The sequence below is a fragment of the Opisthocomus hoazin genome, chromosome 3, assembly GCF_030867145.1.
Source record: "Opisthocomus hoazin isolate bOpiHoa1 chromosome 3, bOpiHoa1.hap1, whole genome shotgun sequence".
NCBI lineage: Eukaryota > Metazoa > Chordata > Aves > Opisthocomiformes > Opisthocomidae > Opisthocomus > Opisthocomus hoazin.
This window is the reverse complement of record NC_134416.1, coordinates 71,350,928-71,368,618: the sequence shown is the minus strand read 5'-3', so window position 1 is coordinate 71,368,618 and position 17,691 is coordinate 71,350,928. Positions and strand designations below refer to the sequence as shown.

General features: G+C 41.3%; 1 protein-coding gene across 1 annotated transcript in view; it reads left to right on the top strand.

Annotated features, from left to right (window-relative positions):
- TMEFF1 (transmembrane protein with EGF like and two follistatin like domains 1) overlaps window positions 1-17,691 on the top strand; it is a 128,895-nt gene that overhangs the window by 71,146 nt on the left and 40,058 nt on the right. The window contains exons 2-4 of the mRNA XM_075416651.1: window positions 88-197; window positions 4,370-4,499; window positions 12,689-12,715. Of these exons, the coding sequence (XP_075272766.1) occupies window positions 88-197; window positions 4,370-4,499; window positions 12,689-12,715 (267 nt within the window). The remainder of the gene's footprint in view (window positions 1-87; window positions 198-4,369; window positions 4,500-12,688; window positions 12,716-17,691) is intronic.

Here is a 17,691-nt window from a genome sequence, read left to right as displayed (position 1 = left end):
GGGGGGGCTCAGTGGATTTAAGGACAAGGCATTCCCGAACATTACTCATCTTCTCTTTTCTGTCTGCTTTTTCTGTTTTTTTCACAGAGTTAAATGTAAGGGAATCCGATGTAAGAGTGTGTGATGAATCATCATGTAAATACGGAGGAGTGTGCAAGGAAGAGGGCGATGGCGTGAAATGTGCATGTCAGTTCCAGGTAAGGGCTGCTCACCTTTTTGTTTGCCATTTCTGACCAATCTGTTAGGTGTATTGAAGTATTTATAGAATCACTGCTTCAAAATTTTCACTCGTCAGCAGGCTCATAGAGTCTAACCATAGGCTCCTTTTTTAATGGCACTGACTGGGACAGTATGTGACTGAACTGTACCCGGGGCACTGACTGGGACAGTGTGTGACTGAAGTCTGCCAGGGTGTGCTCAGGGGGCAAGTGGTGAATGTGGCATCGCGTTTGCTCCCTGCATGGTTTTGGTAAGGGAGTGGGAAGCGCAGAGCGGTGTGGGGAAGAATGGAGGGCCACCACGTGCTGGGAACCCGCGGCCCCTGCAACCAGCATGGGCAGAGGTGGGGAGCAGCGGTTGACACCTGCTCTCTGCTTCCCCACCTTCCCTCATCCTGCCCCAACACACTCGAGATGGGAGGGGACGTGACCTGGAGCAGGGCGGCCGAGCATTGTCACGCACACTAGATGAAGCTTTATAAATGAAACACAGTACTTATTATGGATTATTATGTCAGTATTTGAAGGATTCTTCCCCGCTCTGCTGGTGGCCAAGTGTGGTACAGTAGACCCTGGAAGATCTTAAGGTATTTTGAAAATCAGATAATAACACGATCACCAGTTATCATAAAGTTTATGAATGAAAATAGTGAATTAGTCCCACTCAGGGGGAAAGAAAATAGAAATTTGATTTTAAAAAATACTCTGAACTTTTAAAAAGTAGTAAATAACAAGTTCAATTTGCCTCATTGGTTTTTGAGCCTTTAGTTTACAGTTTTTACAACTATCATGGCAATCCTTCCCACCCTGCCCTCACTTTTCAGATAAAAGAGAATACTGAACTTCTTTATTTTTACAATTTATAGCCAGGGCAAATGTATCAAATATTGTGGGACTCCCAGATGTGGCAGTGTTATCAATCAATGCTGGAGTGGGCTATCCTTCAGTGTTTTAAGAATAATCTTATGTTCAGTTTCCAATAAATAATAAATCAAGGGGAACCAGAATAGCAACAGTGTGTGTGTGATCTTACACTGGTTTTGGATTCCAGTGTTTCAGAGCTGGCTTTTGATGTGGTGTTGTTCAGGTGGGTACCTATGCTGGGGAGGAACCTGCAGCTTATGTCCCATGAGAACTATGGGATCTGACTGCCATTTAAAGGAAGAAAAAATTCTTAAGAGAAGAGGTTTATTCATCAGCCTTCACTCTAGCTGTAACTTTTATTTATGAAAAATAATAAAACCAAACCCTGTAATGATTTAAAAAAAAGGAAAAGAAATTCAACCCTAGGCTAAGCAAAAGTTTCATTTATTTTCTGTAGGTAGTAAATTTTATGACTTCCTAATATACAGGTCATGAGGACTGAAAAAGAAACTGGCCCATGTGATAAGCTGATACTTTTTCTAGAAGAAAATGCTTTTAAAACCGATATTATTTTTAGGGTAATTGTTAGCTTACCTGTACTTCTTGAAAAATTAATCCTGCACTCTAAGGAAAGAAGTCTAAAGATGAGGAGAAGGTATTGTATTCTTCAGACGTATCAGGCTGAATTCTTCCTGTAACTCTCAACCTTAATCATTCCACTGCAACTAGCACCACCACAGAGGGGCACAGCTGCCCGCAGCCACCCTTGAGCTAAGGCCAAGGCTGGCACAAACCAGCCCTCAGGTGCAAGGAAAATGCGCAGGGATTGCTCTTCCAGGCATCACCACTCTTCTTCTTCCTCTTTATCTGCCACCACTCCTGGCCTGGCAGCATTTCTTAATTGTTTGGTCTTCTAAAACTTTAAATATTAATGAGTCATAGTTTTTCCTCCTAGGATCCCCTTTGCAGATAACTGGCTGCCAAATTTCAGTGTTGTCATTGAAACAGCTATAACGTCACCGCAGCAAGAGCTCTGCGGGCTGCAGCCTCTCTGAGCACCTTGTAGGCTTTCTCTGTCTTGCCAGGTCATCTAACATAAAGCGACATACCAAAGTTTGATTCCGCAGAATCAAATTTACAAATTAGACTATAGGAGAGGTGCTGAAGGATACAGTTGTGCTCTGCTTGCAGTCATCTTAATGATATCCTGACTTTCTGCAGGTCTAGGCAGAAAAAAGGATAACTTCCTTTTTATTATAATGGAGGTGGGGGATAACACATGTTCACCAAAATTTTGGAGAGGTCTTTTGCTGTAATTTGGATGACATTTTACAAAATCTAGATTAAAAACTAATCAACACCTAATGAGTGTGTTAAGGACCGGCGTGGGGAGGTGAGGTGAGAGAGAGCCGACACGGGGCTCTTTTGATCTCAATAAGAAAGGCTTGAGAACAAATGGCTTAATAAGATAATTGCTTTAATAAGACGGGATAGGAAAAAGAATATAAATAGTGAGTAAATGTTACATCCCTTCAGGTGCTGGGCACCCTGCAATCATGGAGCATCCGATGGAGCCCCGATGGATTTTTCCACAGGATGCTGTGGAGATCCTGTCCATGGAGATTTGCTCTCCCTTTTGGTCATTCAAAGTATTAGAGGATTTCCTCACAAGAAGGCAACTCTACTCCTAAAGTATGTTTGGATGAGAACTTTTGGTTGCGCTATATCAAATCACTAAAGGCTTACCAAACTGTAAAAAAGGAATCACTCTGCTGCTCATTTTCCATCCTCAGGACAAAAACCTGCAGCTTTAAAACATCACACAGCGACTTTAAGATCGAATAGAGAATTATCTATTGGAAAGTATTGTCCCCCTCAAGAGTTACCTGTTTAATTATTCCTTAGAAGTGACTGTTCAGTGTGAGATATGACAGGATTGACGGTGGTGGTTGAATGTCTGAGAGCTGCTCACTGTGGGAAAGTATTACAAAACTGTTATAAATAAGTTTCAGAGCTGGCAGCACAATTTGTTTCTGTCTGTGCGTGCTTAGTTCATTCTCAGTTGGTCATCTATGGCAGGGTACAAAGGAAGCAGGATAATTCCCATCAAAATTACATTTTAAAAATTATTTTGAGGTATGTGTATGCCAAAGCACAAAGAAACTGTTGTGGCAGAGACTGTCGTTTGGAATTTGGAGGAGAAACTCTTGTCCTTTTGGGGCAGTTTAGCTTAACTGATGTTGCTGTTTCTGTGTGACCTTTCACTGATTGAACTATACCAGTTTAACCATGTACTTTATATGATTAAGAAATTTGGTGGATAGTCTGTGTCTTTGTTCATTGCTTTTTGTTGTTTGGGTCTTTTTGCCTTGGGGTGTTAAAGATGCAGAAGGTGCCTGGAATTACATTTGTGATTGCAACCCCAAGCAGGGCAACGTCTCCTTTTCCACGCAGTGAAGCGGGGCTTGGAGCTCCAGTTCAGCAGGGAGCGGTGCAGCACTCGCAGGTGTTAGGCGGATTCGCTGTCCTACTGTATTTTCCAGCATTTTAATGCACATTGTACACACAAAGGGTATATAATCCATCTTTCTTAGAATGTAAGGAAATATCAAAATACAGGCTGCTCCTACCAAAGCCATTCCAAATGATAAATTTTCCTTTCTTCCTTTCTTTTTGTTAAATGTACCAACGCTACCAAGTTTGAGCATAAAATTTTTCAGCATAGTAGTACAAAAGCGTTATTATAGTTGTTGACCAAGTAAAACAGATTCATGATGCTCATGAATTTAATGGGGCTTCTTTTCCATTTCCCTTGAAAGATCATTCTATGACCAAAAAAGATCATCAAACTTTTCCTTAAGCACTGTTCATCTTAAATTTTCCTTTGCTCAGTTTCATCCCCCTGTGCCTAGTCATGCATTCTTGTGTTATCTTGAAGAAGTTTTCTCCTTCCTCAGTGTGTTTATCCTTCAAATACTTCTAGATGCTTGTCATATTCCCTCTAGCCATTACTGAATCCTACTACAGTTATTTTGTTCTTTTAATCTTTCCTGCTGAATTCCTCTGTTCAGCCCGTGTGGAGTTGGACTATTATTTCAGTGATCCAAAAGGAATACGTACAGTGACATTGAGAAACTAAGCTATTTTATATTTTCCTGCAGTGAACAGGGTTATAAGTTACTGCTAGTAGTTCGTATATACACAACTATCTTCCTGTATATTAATATGCAGTTGAGATTAATCACATGATTTTGTATGACTGAATTACATTATAATTTCTTTTTCAGTGTCACACAAACTATATTCCTGTTTGTGGATCAAATGGAGACACTTACCAAAATGAATGCTTCCTCAGGAGAGCTTCTTGCAAGCATCAGAAAGAGATAACAGTGGTATCAAGAGGACCTTGTTATTCTGGTATGTCAAACATCACTTCGTGCCACTAATGAGTGATGTTAAATGGGTAGCTCCTTAGTTTTGCCCTTCATTCCAGAGATTTAAGTTTTCATGCTTTTCCTAGAATAACATAATATGGAAATCCCAAGTCCTCTTTAGTGATGGAACATAGTTACAGAGAAGAAATCGGGTATATCTTCTGATATGCCAACAGGTTAATAAATAAGCATTAGAGGTAGAAATACTTTATCTGAGAAAATAGTTTGTGAATGCTTCTGTTGTATGTATAGAGGAGCCTTTATATTCATCAGAAGGCTTACAATAAATTTGGAGCAGACTCCAAATCAGTAATTTTTTTAGGACTCATTTTTTGGATGTACAGAATTAGTCTGACATCCACCAAGTGACACTGATCATCCTGACTGCCACTCTACCTCTATCCAAGGCATCATCTTTGACTACTTTCATTTACGGTCATTACACTGAAGGTATGCGTAACTCGTACAAAATCTGTACCTCACATTTCTAATGGGCTGGCCTTTACTGTCTTTCCAGACACTTAAAACACAGATTTGCCACACATTTAAAATACATGGGACAGGCTTTCACTGTCTTGAATATTGCAGGCTAAAAGACTCAGTAGCATCAACAACTGCATTCTTTGGTACATAAATAACACATAGAAGAATTTAAGTTGTGGGACATCCCTGATCTTTTGATAAACAACAGTTACGCAGACTAGCCTAAGCAAGGTTACATCTGTATGGCAGCCAACAGCACGATTACAGATCGGGTGCACACTCCAAGCTAGCTTTACGTTGGCTAGTCTAGTTATCGATGACGATTTAGAGGCAGCAGCCTGGAACTTCCTGGTAGCTGCAACATCCTTTCTGGAAATTAGGGTAAATATTTGAGCAGTGTACCTAGGCCAAGTTCCTTGCTGCTGCCAGTCCCAGAGCTACCTCATTTAAATGCATTGTGGCTATGTTTTTACATGAGCTGCTCTAATGCCTCTGACTGCTGCACAGACCTGTACTGAGGTTTGGGGTTGTTTACGAAGGTCTGAAATAATCTGTGGCCTTGGTCCCAGAACTGAAGGAAACCTGCATTTTGTGCTCAGCTCAGCCGCGTAATTCCAGCATACCTCAGGCAGATGATTGAATCTACCTTCTTTCTCAATCTCCCACCTGTAAATTATCTCCAGACACTGCAGAAATAGGAAAAAAAAAAAGCGTTACAGTTTTGGAGCAATCACATATTCCAATAACAACACCCAAGAAGTATGAAGGTTTGAACCCAGGATGCATAAGTAAATATTTTTTTTTAACTTCACTTTAAGAAACGGACTCACAACATGAAAGTTTCGTTCCCTCACTAAAACAAAATACGAGGATAACGTTTTGGGAAGATCAAAAAAAGTGATTATTTTTATGTATGCTACCTTACTAAGAAAAAGACATTTTGAAATGAAAAATCGATTCTTCTCAGCCTCAAGTTGCTGGCAGCTAATTACTATGTTACTCAGCTAGTCTGGTGCCCTGGTTGTGGCTGGGATAGAGCTGCTGGCTGCCAGGTTAAACCACGACATCTGGGATTTTTTTTGAACCTGCCTCTCCTTTTCCTTAAGTCCTACATAAAATCCCGGAAACGCAGCATAATCTTTAGCACTTAGTGTAACAGATCAAGACGTGCTGAGACACAATTGACCAGAAAGTACTAAGAACACATTTCCAGAACTGAGGATGCGATTCAGGCTGCATTTACACTGGCACAATTTAAAGCGCTGCAGTGGGTTTCTACCAGAACAGTACCTGTGACCCCGAGTATCTGACGAGCTCTGGCTGATGTGAAAATACTGGATGATAAAAGCCATCATCTGAAACATGTCCACGCCATGGTCATCAAGAAGTCAATATATTTGTACTCTTGATCTGTAGCACATATACGTAGAGAATCAAATGCCGAAATTAAAAAACTCTTTACAGGCCCCCATTCATTTTCACTGAGTGCTTCTGATTTTGCTATGAAAACGCTTGGTTCTGGGATGTCATTGGGAGCTAAGCATAGGTTCGATGGCTTCCTATTAGAGTTTTGGTTTTTCAAAGCAAAGCTTTATCCTGGCAGGACACACCCGAGACAATAAGATGAAATTTTCCCATAGTGTTGTAACAACTCTTTAATATTTAAAGTACATCAGACTTCTGAATCGCATACAAGAATTAAATACTTCCCATTTGCTAGGGATTGATACCTTCTGAAGCCACGGCACTGGAACAGGCAACACTGAGTGATTTAGTCAGACCCGTTTCTTGGCAGTTAACATTTTGATTAAATTTTTACAGTCATGGGTGATTTAACAGCATATTAATATATTTATTTCCCTTGTCCGACTGCTGTCAGAGTTGCAAGATCCTAAAATAAGCAACATTAAAAACAAAGAGTCAGTCACAGTTGCTTTAGGAATGAACAAAATGCAAGTTTTGACATTAATAACGGTGTTTTAGAGAAAGATAAGAGAATGTATGGCTGAAGTTTTCAGGACTGCACGTACAGGTCTCAACATTGTCAAAGGCCATTTTTCAGTGAAGGGACATTGTTTTTTTCTTAAATATCTGGATTTACAAAGGCATTTCTATGGCTAGTTACCCCTGGCACAAGGTGTAGATGACGAAGGTCTGTGGGTTTCAGCCAATGTATGTAGCCCAATGTTGCAAAATACAGAGAAACTAGGGAAATGAGTGACATGCAGCTTTAGTGTTCTCTTTGCATAATACCTTAAAATGCCTTTGAAAAATGATGGGTCAAAACAAACTATACACAGTTTTCACCTGCAGCTAACCAGCATTTTGCATCCATAAAGAAGCAACCACCCTGTCTGTGACCAGGTGGAGATGCACAGGGCTGCGAAGCAAAGTCCTTGCTGGTAGTAATTCCCATCTTCCACAGCTTCTCCTCCTTGCTCTGTGGGATTATGTTATGAACTGTCCGAGCCTTTTCCTTTTGTTTTTTATTTCTCACCCTTATCAGTTCCCTGTTTGCAGTTCAGCCCACAACCGAATACAGAGATGGGGCCATCCAGCAGGGCAGGGGGAGATGACAATACCTACACTACGACTCCTGCCAAGCTCACAGCATCAGCGGTCTTGCTGCTGACCTGAAACCTTGATCAGTTCATAAAGGGTGACATTACACTGAAATTCATTCATGTTATGCTATCCTCTACTGGAGGTTATCCTGAACTGGCATGCTAAACAGATTTAAGAGACCAGGGAGAGAGGGCGGTCAGGGTGCTCAGAACATTGAGGAGTGTCGCCAAGTCCTTTGCTGTCTTCTGCCTCCTTTTGTTGGTGAATTTACTATCTTTTATTAGCTTAAATAAAATAAACTAATTTAGTAAATAAGAAATATACTTTATGATTCATTTCTAAGAATGTGTGCTTCTGTTGGCCTGCACACAGAACCAGGATTTTGACTGCTGTCAGATTTGTGTTACATGCACATGAAAATGAAACCACAGAACGGTGGAGTACTTGATATATTGTGCTTATAGATTCTGAGTGTATTACATATATTTGGAAGGCACAGTCAATTGCTTTTTCTACTGGGATTTCTAAAGTTTAAAAAAAAAGCTATTAGCAGAACTATAGCTCTGTTAGATTTAAGCAATGATTGTCTTAAGTGTGGCTTTAACTTAGTGTTCTTCAGTCTGAAGTAATCAAACTCTTACCCTGAATTTAAATGCACAGGTTTTTACAGTAAATGTTTTTTTTGTGTGGGAGGCTTACAGTGAAGCATAATTAGATGCACACATTGTCCTGAAAAGAAATATAATAAGCTCAATTTAATCCTTTTGAGGGAGTTAAGGAAGAAATTCTGGGCAACTAACTTCCAGATTAAGAAAGTGTGAAAATAACTCTTAATGCTCCTGCAAGAAAGCCCTAACAAAGCCAAAAACCTGCTATAAAAACCCTCGTTGATTCTGAGAGCGGACTGAGTCCCTTACTCCCAGATTCAGTGAAGTACAGGAGCTTTCCTGTCCAACCTGCAAGGAGGGTTTGCCACAGCACAGCATTGCCCTTCTGTCATTACAAAATGTTTTAGGAGCAAAGAAATAGGCTTAGCCAGACATATTTCATCAACACGTGCCAGGATTTAATATCTTCTACTTTTTTTTTTTTGTGTGGCATAACTAAGCAGAAAATGGCTACCAGGATGATGTGCTAGCAAATGCCTTTCCCCTGAAGATGTCAAGGCAAACAGATATTCCTTACAGCCAGCCTGGCGAGGCAGAGGTTAAAAGCCTGTCTCCAGCAGCTGGAGGCCTTGCAGCTGCTGGCAATTAGGCTTGTCAGCCTTCATCCCCAAAAGCTCCTGCTGGCATATGGAAATTAAGGGTAATTGCTAGCAGGCAGCCCTGCTGCTGGAGGGTGGGGATGTGAACCCAGCATGGGAAGTGGAAGCTTGCTTTGGTCTTTGGTTGGTGGCTTGCAGTGGGCTGTGCTGATTTCGGATCTCTTCCAAAACACTGGCCGTTGCACTGCTGTTGGGAGATTTTGGGGTTGTTGCTGCTGCTGCAGGAGCTGATGGAGAATTGCGCTGTGCTGAGGAAAGAGGGAAAGTGCAAAGCTCTCACTGAGCAATGCAATACTGCTCTGATTGCCATGTCTAGTGCCAACTGTGCATCAGGAAGGTGTTCTTTGGTAGCAAGATCTTGATAATTTTATTCAGTCTTTAGAGGCACTCTTGTGTACCCAGGGTTAAACTGCAGAAAGCTTGCCCTGTCACACCATGGAGAGGGCTGCTTTGCTAGCTGTATAAACTGGGAAATCCAGGCAGAATATAGTTAGCTAACAGGGATCTATGACTGGAGGTAGCAGCTGCCCTATCTGTCTTCCAGTTCTGTTTCATATGATGAGCAACTGAAGATAATTGAATAAAAGAGCCGATGTTATCCAGCACTTGCTCAGTGAAGTTTCTGGAGTGCTGGTGTGGGAAGACCGATTTCTGCTTAATGCAAAGAAGTGGCACGTACTGTCTTTGTACTGAAATCACCCCAGGTGCATCCCAAAAGCTTTAGGGAAAAATCCAGGACTTGGGTATAAAGAATAAAGTAAAATAATTCTTGGGTGCCAAAGTTCAGATACTGGAAATCCCTTCTCAGCTATCAGCTAAGACTTGCAATACCTAAATTCTGCAAATACATTGGTTTTTTTGCTTAATTTTCTGGAGAATGGTATACTGTTTTACTTCCAGTGTGTCAAGAGGTGTTGTGTTCTGTTCTGCCCATGACTAAATAGTTGCTGACCTGTTTCTTAAGTAGATCAACAAAGGTTCAGCGTTTTGGAATTTCTTTGCCTGTTTCTCTGTAAGCAGGATCTGATAGGCTTTCTCTGGAGGTGCCTGCTGGATCACCTGCCTGCCCCGTGTGGATCGAGTGGAAGGGTCTGCTTGCTTAAGATTTGTCAGTGGACTGTTTACCTTCCTGTTTGTACTTAGCAGTTTGGAGCTGTTGCCCTGAATAGGGAAGAGATGGGTTCCATTTTCATGCTAGTTTGAGTTAAAAGCCATCCCTCCTGAATGAGAGAGGCTGTAGGCTCTTTTGGGTTTGGAGAGTGTACCTGCTGCCTCTGCACCAAAGGAGACCCACGGTACAGAACTGGCTCCTGTTCAGAGAGAACCGTAAAAAAAAAAAGGGATTCTGACTGCAGCCTACTGCTTACAGCGTTCAGATGCTGTGTCTGATCCAAGTGCTTCTTCACGGATAAAAGCAACTCGCAACAGAAGCCTGTACATTTGTGTATAATCCTATTTTTACAAGCCTATTTGGAGAAGAGTGGCTTAAGTAAAGAGAGAAGTCAGTCACTCCATCTCTAATTACTGATCTGTGGCTGGGGGGGATGCTAGTTCTGTACAGATTCCTCACTTGTTTGAGCATCTTTCTTGCCAGGTCTTGGTGCATGGAGACCACTTTTGGAAATCCTGAATTGGTTAAGGGCCTGAAAAGAGCAGGGCTGCTTGTCCAAGTAAGCTTGAAAAAAAAAATGCTACTTTTTTACCCAGCAGCTGCTTCGGAAAATTGAGCCAAGGCTCAGAAAAATGTAGGAACACCGGCTTAGTTTAGCACTGTTACCCTGGAGACAAGAGTCCTAGCACAGGCCCCAGGCTCTGAGGGGAGGCACCAGCTCCCAGTGAAAAGTTGAAAACGATGCAAAGTGTTACAGAGGATGACAATCTTTTTTTATGGTTTCTTGAGATCTGAAAGCCCAGAGAAGCGAGAATGGATCCATCCTGTTACTATGATGTTCTGCCAAGTAGAGACCATTGCCTGTGGACTTCATGTGTGTCAACCCAACGATCTATAGATACGACGGGTGGTCTGAGCACCACCTCTGTTATTCACACGGCTCTCCTGTTGCAGCTCCTGCTGTCTGTATGATGGTAGCTCCCCTGTCGTACAGCAGACCCGTCTTGTGGTATGATGGGAGCCCCTTGTGCTGGAGCCGAGCGGCATTTCTCACCTTGGGGCTGAATGCGCAGGGGAAAGCAGTCGGACAGTCAGAGTTGGAAATAAAAACATGGAACAAGTCAAGTTTCTTTGAGACGCTAATTAGCCTTTGGTGTTTTTATATGAATTACATGTTGAACTTGTTCACATATTTGTACGTCAGCCTTCTGTCCTCCAAAACAGCTTATGACACCATTTCGCCGGTACAAATAACATACTTATCTCGCACAAGTAAATTATACTCCTTTGAATTTCTTAATGAAGCAATGCTGCATCAGAAGGCATATTTCTCAGTGACTCAACAGTGACATTTGATATGGGATTGTTTGCTTTGTCAGTAAAGTGGGTTGCTATCGATGGAACAGGAGCCCTTCTGTTTTTGCGTTCATTTCTGTAAAGTAATAAGCTCAGTCTATTAGACATGGAATAGTGGTGTAAGAGAAAAGAAAGGAAAATTTGGGCTGAGGAAAAAAAAGTCTCTATTCCTGATGCTCCACGTGACAGATTATTTTTAATGTGTGAAATGACCCAGTAATGTGGAATTTCACACTTTCATCCACGCACTAGAGGGAATTATTCTTAGAAATACAGCTGCTTAAAGAAAAGGAGGGAAGGGAACTGAGCAAACTGAGGATTTGGTTTTAACTCTGATGCAGACCGTGAGCTCATGCGTGGAAGTAAGAGCCCTGCTTCTCTCTCTGTCTGGTCTCCTTCTTCTTTCAGATTTGTGGAAATAAATTCAGCTGCCTTCTCTGTCACCAAAGCAGGCATGAAAGGAGAGGTGTGGGATGAGCAGAGTGTATGCTCTGTTCCTCTCCTCATCTTCCAGAGAAGCTGAGCTAACGGGGATGGGGAGCAATTCATTGACAGTAATTGCCACCCCATCCTCTCCTCTCCACCTCCTCTGAGCAAGAAAGACTGAGGGAGGTTTGTGACTCAGAGCTGTGTTTAAGGGCTTCTCTATACCGCTGTGCTAGCTGAGGACGCTGTGCGGAGCACTGCCTGGCGGGACACACATCCCCGTACAAAATCCCTAGCCTGCTCTCAGATGGAGTCAGTTTGCCTGGGGTAGTGAGGAAGCTCAAGTCCTGCTGGCGCTTGAACTGCTAATATAAAGGGGATGCAGATGCAAGCTGTCAATCATCAGATGCTAATCCAGTCAGTCTAATGTCAATGAAATAGCTATGCCATTAGAGCATCCTTATATGAAGTGATTGACTCAGCTGAGAAGAGCTAATTTGTAGTTAGATGACTTAAGCCAACTTTACTTTGAGGACCAGTTGTCTTCTGGAGGTAATTCTGCAGTTGGGTGATTTATATATTACTCCTTCATGTACCACTCCCAGGGCCAGAGGGTAAAAAAAAAAATATTCCAAAAATCAGACTCTGTAGTCTTCATCTGGTTTAACAAATTTACATCTCTAACAGTTAAAAAAAGGCTAAAAAAGCAATTTAGTTTTCAGTACTGAATGATGCTGGTCCTTGAGTAAAAATGTCTTGACAGGGAAGATAGACAGGCACAGTGAGCACAAACAAACTGTATTAAAGGATGCCAGACTTTATGTGGGATGTTTGTTTTTACACCTGGCTCATGAAATGTAACACCTGTGTTAATGTTTTACTGTAACTAGCTCCTGAACAGCTGCACCTGGAGCAATATTTTCATTTGCTTTCTTTTTTTTCTCCCCCTCTGTTTCTTTTTCAGATAATGGCTCTGGGTCAGGAGAAGGAGGTGAGTACCAAACCTTAGTTACACTTGCTTTTGATCTTTCTTATTTACTGCATGTGTGTTGGGTTTGTGTACGTGGTTGCTGTATACCATATGAATTAAGGAAAAGTTATGTTAAATTAAAAATAAGCTTTAACGTTGTAGTGTTACCTGACCATCTCAGATCAATGTTTGTATAGGAGCAGGTTGTAGTCTGCATTTATCCAATGTTCTTCTTTCATATTAGACCTATATAATTTTTCATTTGTTGCCAGCAATACAGTATAAAATTTAGATCCCTGTTTCACCTGTATTTTGCTCCTGGAAATGTCCATTCACAATAAATTTCTTAGCTTTTTTTTTTCTTGCATTCTTGCATTCATTTCCATAGTGTCTACAATGTCTAATTATTACTTTATCCTTGGTCAAACATGTTGCCTAAAATATAAAACGATTACAGTATGATATCTGTTTTTACCAAATATTCTACGTGTTTCTGTTCGAAGCTGTATATTGAAAGAGGGAATGTAGCACAGCTGGTACTAATAGAAGTGTCCCTATCTTTGAACACACCTTAAGCTGCTTCCAAGGATTGAAAAAAGCACAATTCAATTTTATCTTAGTTCTATCTTTGATACTGCTAGCAAAAATATCTATAGAATGAAAAATGTGAGATATAGGTATATACAGACACAGGAAAAGCCTATTTGCTTTTAGGCTTTGCTTGTATTAAGAAAGTGTTGCAGTTCATACTGATGGGACTGAAGTTTGAAATATCAGAAATCTTGTACAGCAACATGAAAATGTACTTTTGTGGAAAACGGTCAATGGCATCACTGTGTGGCTAAACACAACAGTTAACTTCCTAAAAATCAGGACCTAGCTCCCTCTTTTTTCATGTATTGAGTGAAGGGAAGGCATTTCCCTTCCCTTTAGTAAAATCCTATCTAAATTCCTGGGCTGCGGCTAGCACAGGGCCATTCTCACCTTTGTTACCTTTGGGAGCAGTGTCTGACAGAACAATTTGCTGCTCAAACACTGCCTCTTGTTACCTTCAGTGGTGACTTTTTTCTGAAGCTCTTCTTCCTGAGACTGCATCACGCTTTTTCTTCAGAAGCTCTGTTTGCTTCTGCTTCCCCCTTCATTACCCAGCCTGTTGTTCCACTACAGCTGCTCCCTGCGAGACGAGAGCTGCTTGCCTCGGTACTGCTGTGCACTTCTTACAGGAGACAGATGACAGTAATTTAGTCCACGTCTGACTTTTATTTTCGGAACAGCTTTAGAAATGTTTGAATGCGCTTGCCAATTTTTTTTTCAGTATTTCCCAATCGGATACAAAAATCCCTGTTAAAGTCCCTTGTAAATATTATTGTGTTGGTCTGGAAGAGACTGTCAGCTGACTGACAGATGTGGGGATTCTTTGGGTAATTTTATGAACAGTTTGGAGAGAAGTAGGACAGAACATGCTGCATTTTCTTGGTTAGGTTGCTCACTAAAGAGGTGAAAGTTTCAAGTTCAAATATACTCATTGCTTGATTTGGGGCAGGAAGCTTAACCAGGTCCACCGTCTCTTGGTAAGAAAGGACCAAAATGGGTTGCCCTTGGTCGCTGCTGTTGTTTTTGTTCTCAATTGAAATATTCATTGAGCCTCGGACAAATGGAGCGGGAGGAAGGTGACAGCCTGGAGGTTGGGAGGATGCGTGCTATAGAAAGGGTTTGTTAGCTGGGACTCAGTGTGACAGGGAATTTTAATTATTTATGCAAAGTAGATTGGCATCGGCTGAGGAGATTTGATGGTCCCTCCATGCTACCTTCTAGCGGTGGTTAGTGCATTGTCTTGGGAGATGGAATATGTAGGTTCAATTCACTTCAGGCAGAAAGAATTGAATCTGGGTCCCTTGGCCCCAGGTGAGTAACTGCACTGCCTGGGTATTGAATAAAGAAGGGACAACGTACCCACTACCTCCTCCAGCAGTTTTATGACATTAGCCCTTCATTTATTTGGCTTTCTTCCAAGTGCCTTTGAGCCATCTGAAGTGTTCCTGCTTCTGTTCAGTATGAAAGCAGTTTGGTTTAGTTATTAATTTTAGACAGAAAAAGTATTTTAAACAACCAGAAACTGAAAATCCTGCTTGGCACTTTTTTCTTTTTTAGGATACATCTAGGCTATTTGTGACACACTGAGTTAGGGCTGTCCCTGTCCACCTTCCTCACTAAAGGGGGTGTTGGGTAACTCCTCTGCAGTACAGCTGGCTAGTCTTCAGCATGTCGAGACATTTTCTGTGTCTGAAAACAATACTTCAGGAACTGGACAGGAATTGTCCTTCAGGAAAGGACAGAATCAACAGTTGCTTTGATTATTGAATGCTGTTCTGGCCAAAAACTCAAGAGTATTTTTGTACTCACAATATTTTTGTATCTGGAATTGTTTTAGTTCTATAATTCGAGGAACTGTAAAAGTGTTACAAGGAGACATTAAAAACATCAAACACATGTTACAAGTTAAGGGAATTTAGAATTAAAACCAAACTTCCAAAAGAATGCTGAACCTATATATGAGGATGGAGGTGCATACTTAGGGATCCAGACAAGGTGAAAGGGCAGGAACCCAGGCAGAGGGTGACCTGCAGGGTAGGGGTGCTCCCTGGTGCACACCACAGTCCTGCTTCTTGGCTGTTCCAGCTATGGGACCGACTGGAGCACAGCACATCTTCTTTCTGGACCAGCTTTCCCCATTTTCTTCCGGAGGAAGCCAGGACATGCTGAGATGTAATCATCACCCAGGCCTGACAGTTCGATGCCATACTTTCGGCTAAGGGTGCACAAATGGGCGCCAAGTTGCATGAGGAACTCCTGTGCCCTGTGGGTTAGGTACAGCTGCTGCTTGCAAGTACAAGGAAGCGGCAATGGAAGTGGAAAAATGCAAGGCTGAGTGAGAGAGAACAAGCAAGCAAGCAAACATGCTAGCTTAGAGATTTCTGTTTTCTTCCTAGGATTTACATTTCCAAATGTTAATCACAGAATCAGTGTTTGCTATGTTTCTTAAACACACAATTAGTGTAATTGTGTATGCACCAGTGATGCTTGCACGCATGGAACAGACGAGTGCAGCTGCTTGTACATATTCAGGGAGCATTGGAATTGCCGTGCAGGTACTGTTTGCTGGTAGATTTTTAACTGTGAAGGAAAGTACTGGGAAGGCGTCTGACAGTCTCCACTGCTGAAATTAGCTGCTTGCCTCATGTGCAGCAGAGATTTGTGCTAGTGGTTCACACTGTTCTCTTTCATTTTCCAGACACAGAACGAGCTCATTAATGATTCTGAAACTTGACTTGATGCAGATTTTTCCTCCTACTCCCAAACTGTATGATGTTAAATGCAGTCATTTTTATGTCAAAAAAAAAAGTAGGTTTAGAACTGATTAAAAAACCCACAAAAGTCCTCTTCCTCAAAGACCATTTCAGACAATGTCTTGCCTTAGAAGTTGTCATGTGCCACAAAAATGCTAAAGACTGTGCAATTACTGATCCAGGTTTTCCCCCAAACCATATTTACTGTTGCAAAGACAGTAGAGTTTAAGAAAAGAATTAAAAGTGGGAGAATTTTTTCAGTACGCCTGAATGAGATGAAGGAGTATAATTTTTAAGGGTGACACAATTGTCTCGTTGCCCTCTGACATTCTGGATAAGCGATTTCCATTTTCTATGCTCTGACAGCAAAGTATTAATAAAGAGTTCTAATAAAATTACTCATTTTGCTCATTTCAGAAGTCTGAACCTTCAATTAGAGTAATAAAAATTACACTTATGAAACCAAGCTGTTGATCACTTGTGGCAACGGGTATCCTGAAGCCACTTCTTAGAAGAGTATGGATTGTTAATTCAGAAATTAGAGATATTTCAACAACCTCATTACTCTACCATTATGGTTCACCTCTACAGAAAGCAATGTCAGAGAGTGGGGACTCAGACCTAAAAAAGTTTCGTAGTTGAGGTCACAGCTGAAGATGGTGGGATGCTTTAGATTTGCATTTAAGATATAGGCTTCTCTCTGTAATCTCACATGAATCATTCTGCAATTTCCCTGTTCTGAAGAATACAGTCATAAAACCGGCACCTGATGCACTTTGTTTAAATGGTGGCTGTGAGAGTTTGAGGGAGAAAGAGAAGTTACAGGTTTAGATTCATGTTCATCTGCCAGCTGTAAACAGCAACACTATTTGACCTGCTGTATGTAGCTCCGCAACTGGTAGATCAGGGCATGAAAAATGATTGGTAGGCTGTCATGCGTACATAAAGAACGTAGATTGCTAGCTTGCATGGAACATTTTCTTTTTTCTAACAAGAATTTAAAATTTTTATTTCTGATGGAATCTGCCATGTTCTCCCTTTAAAAAGAACTGTGTTCACCCATAATGTAGCCTTGGGAAGATTAACTTTGGTAGGTTTATATGAATGTGACTAAGCATGAGCTTTTACAATTTTTTCTTCAAGGTCCTTTCTGTGTGCAAATAGTTTTTTTGCTCAAGTTTACAACTCGATGCTAGCCAAGAACGTCTAAAAAGAAGCAGTCAACTTAGTGATCTTCTTGCCCTCTCACTATACAAAGGGTTGGCACTCGGGACTCTTAGTGAGGTAGAAGTCCTGTCATTTAGCTCAAGCAGATTCAATATTCAGAAGACCTCAGTCTTGTGTTAAAACCATTGTCCTTGTCAATATTCTAAAAAAGATCCTAGCACTACATTGCCTGTCTAGTAGTGAGACAACTGAAAGAGCAATTGGAGCCATTGGTCTAAATTCTGCTCAAATTTACAGTCACATGCTACATTACTGGAAGAAATGTTGGCCCACTGCAGATGGGAACACTGCTTCTTAAAGGAAAGCTTCTTGAAGACAAAGCTAGTTCCTTTTTTTTTTGTCAAAGGTATTGGTGTCAAAGATAATTTGCTTTCATCTGGCAGTAGTCCTTATTCGTAAGGCTTTTTTTGGTAGTACTTTCAG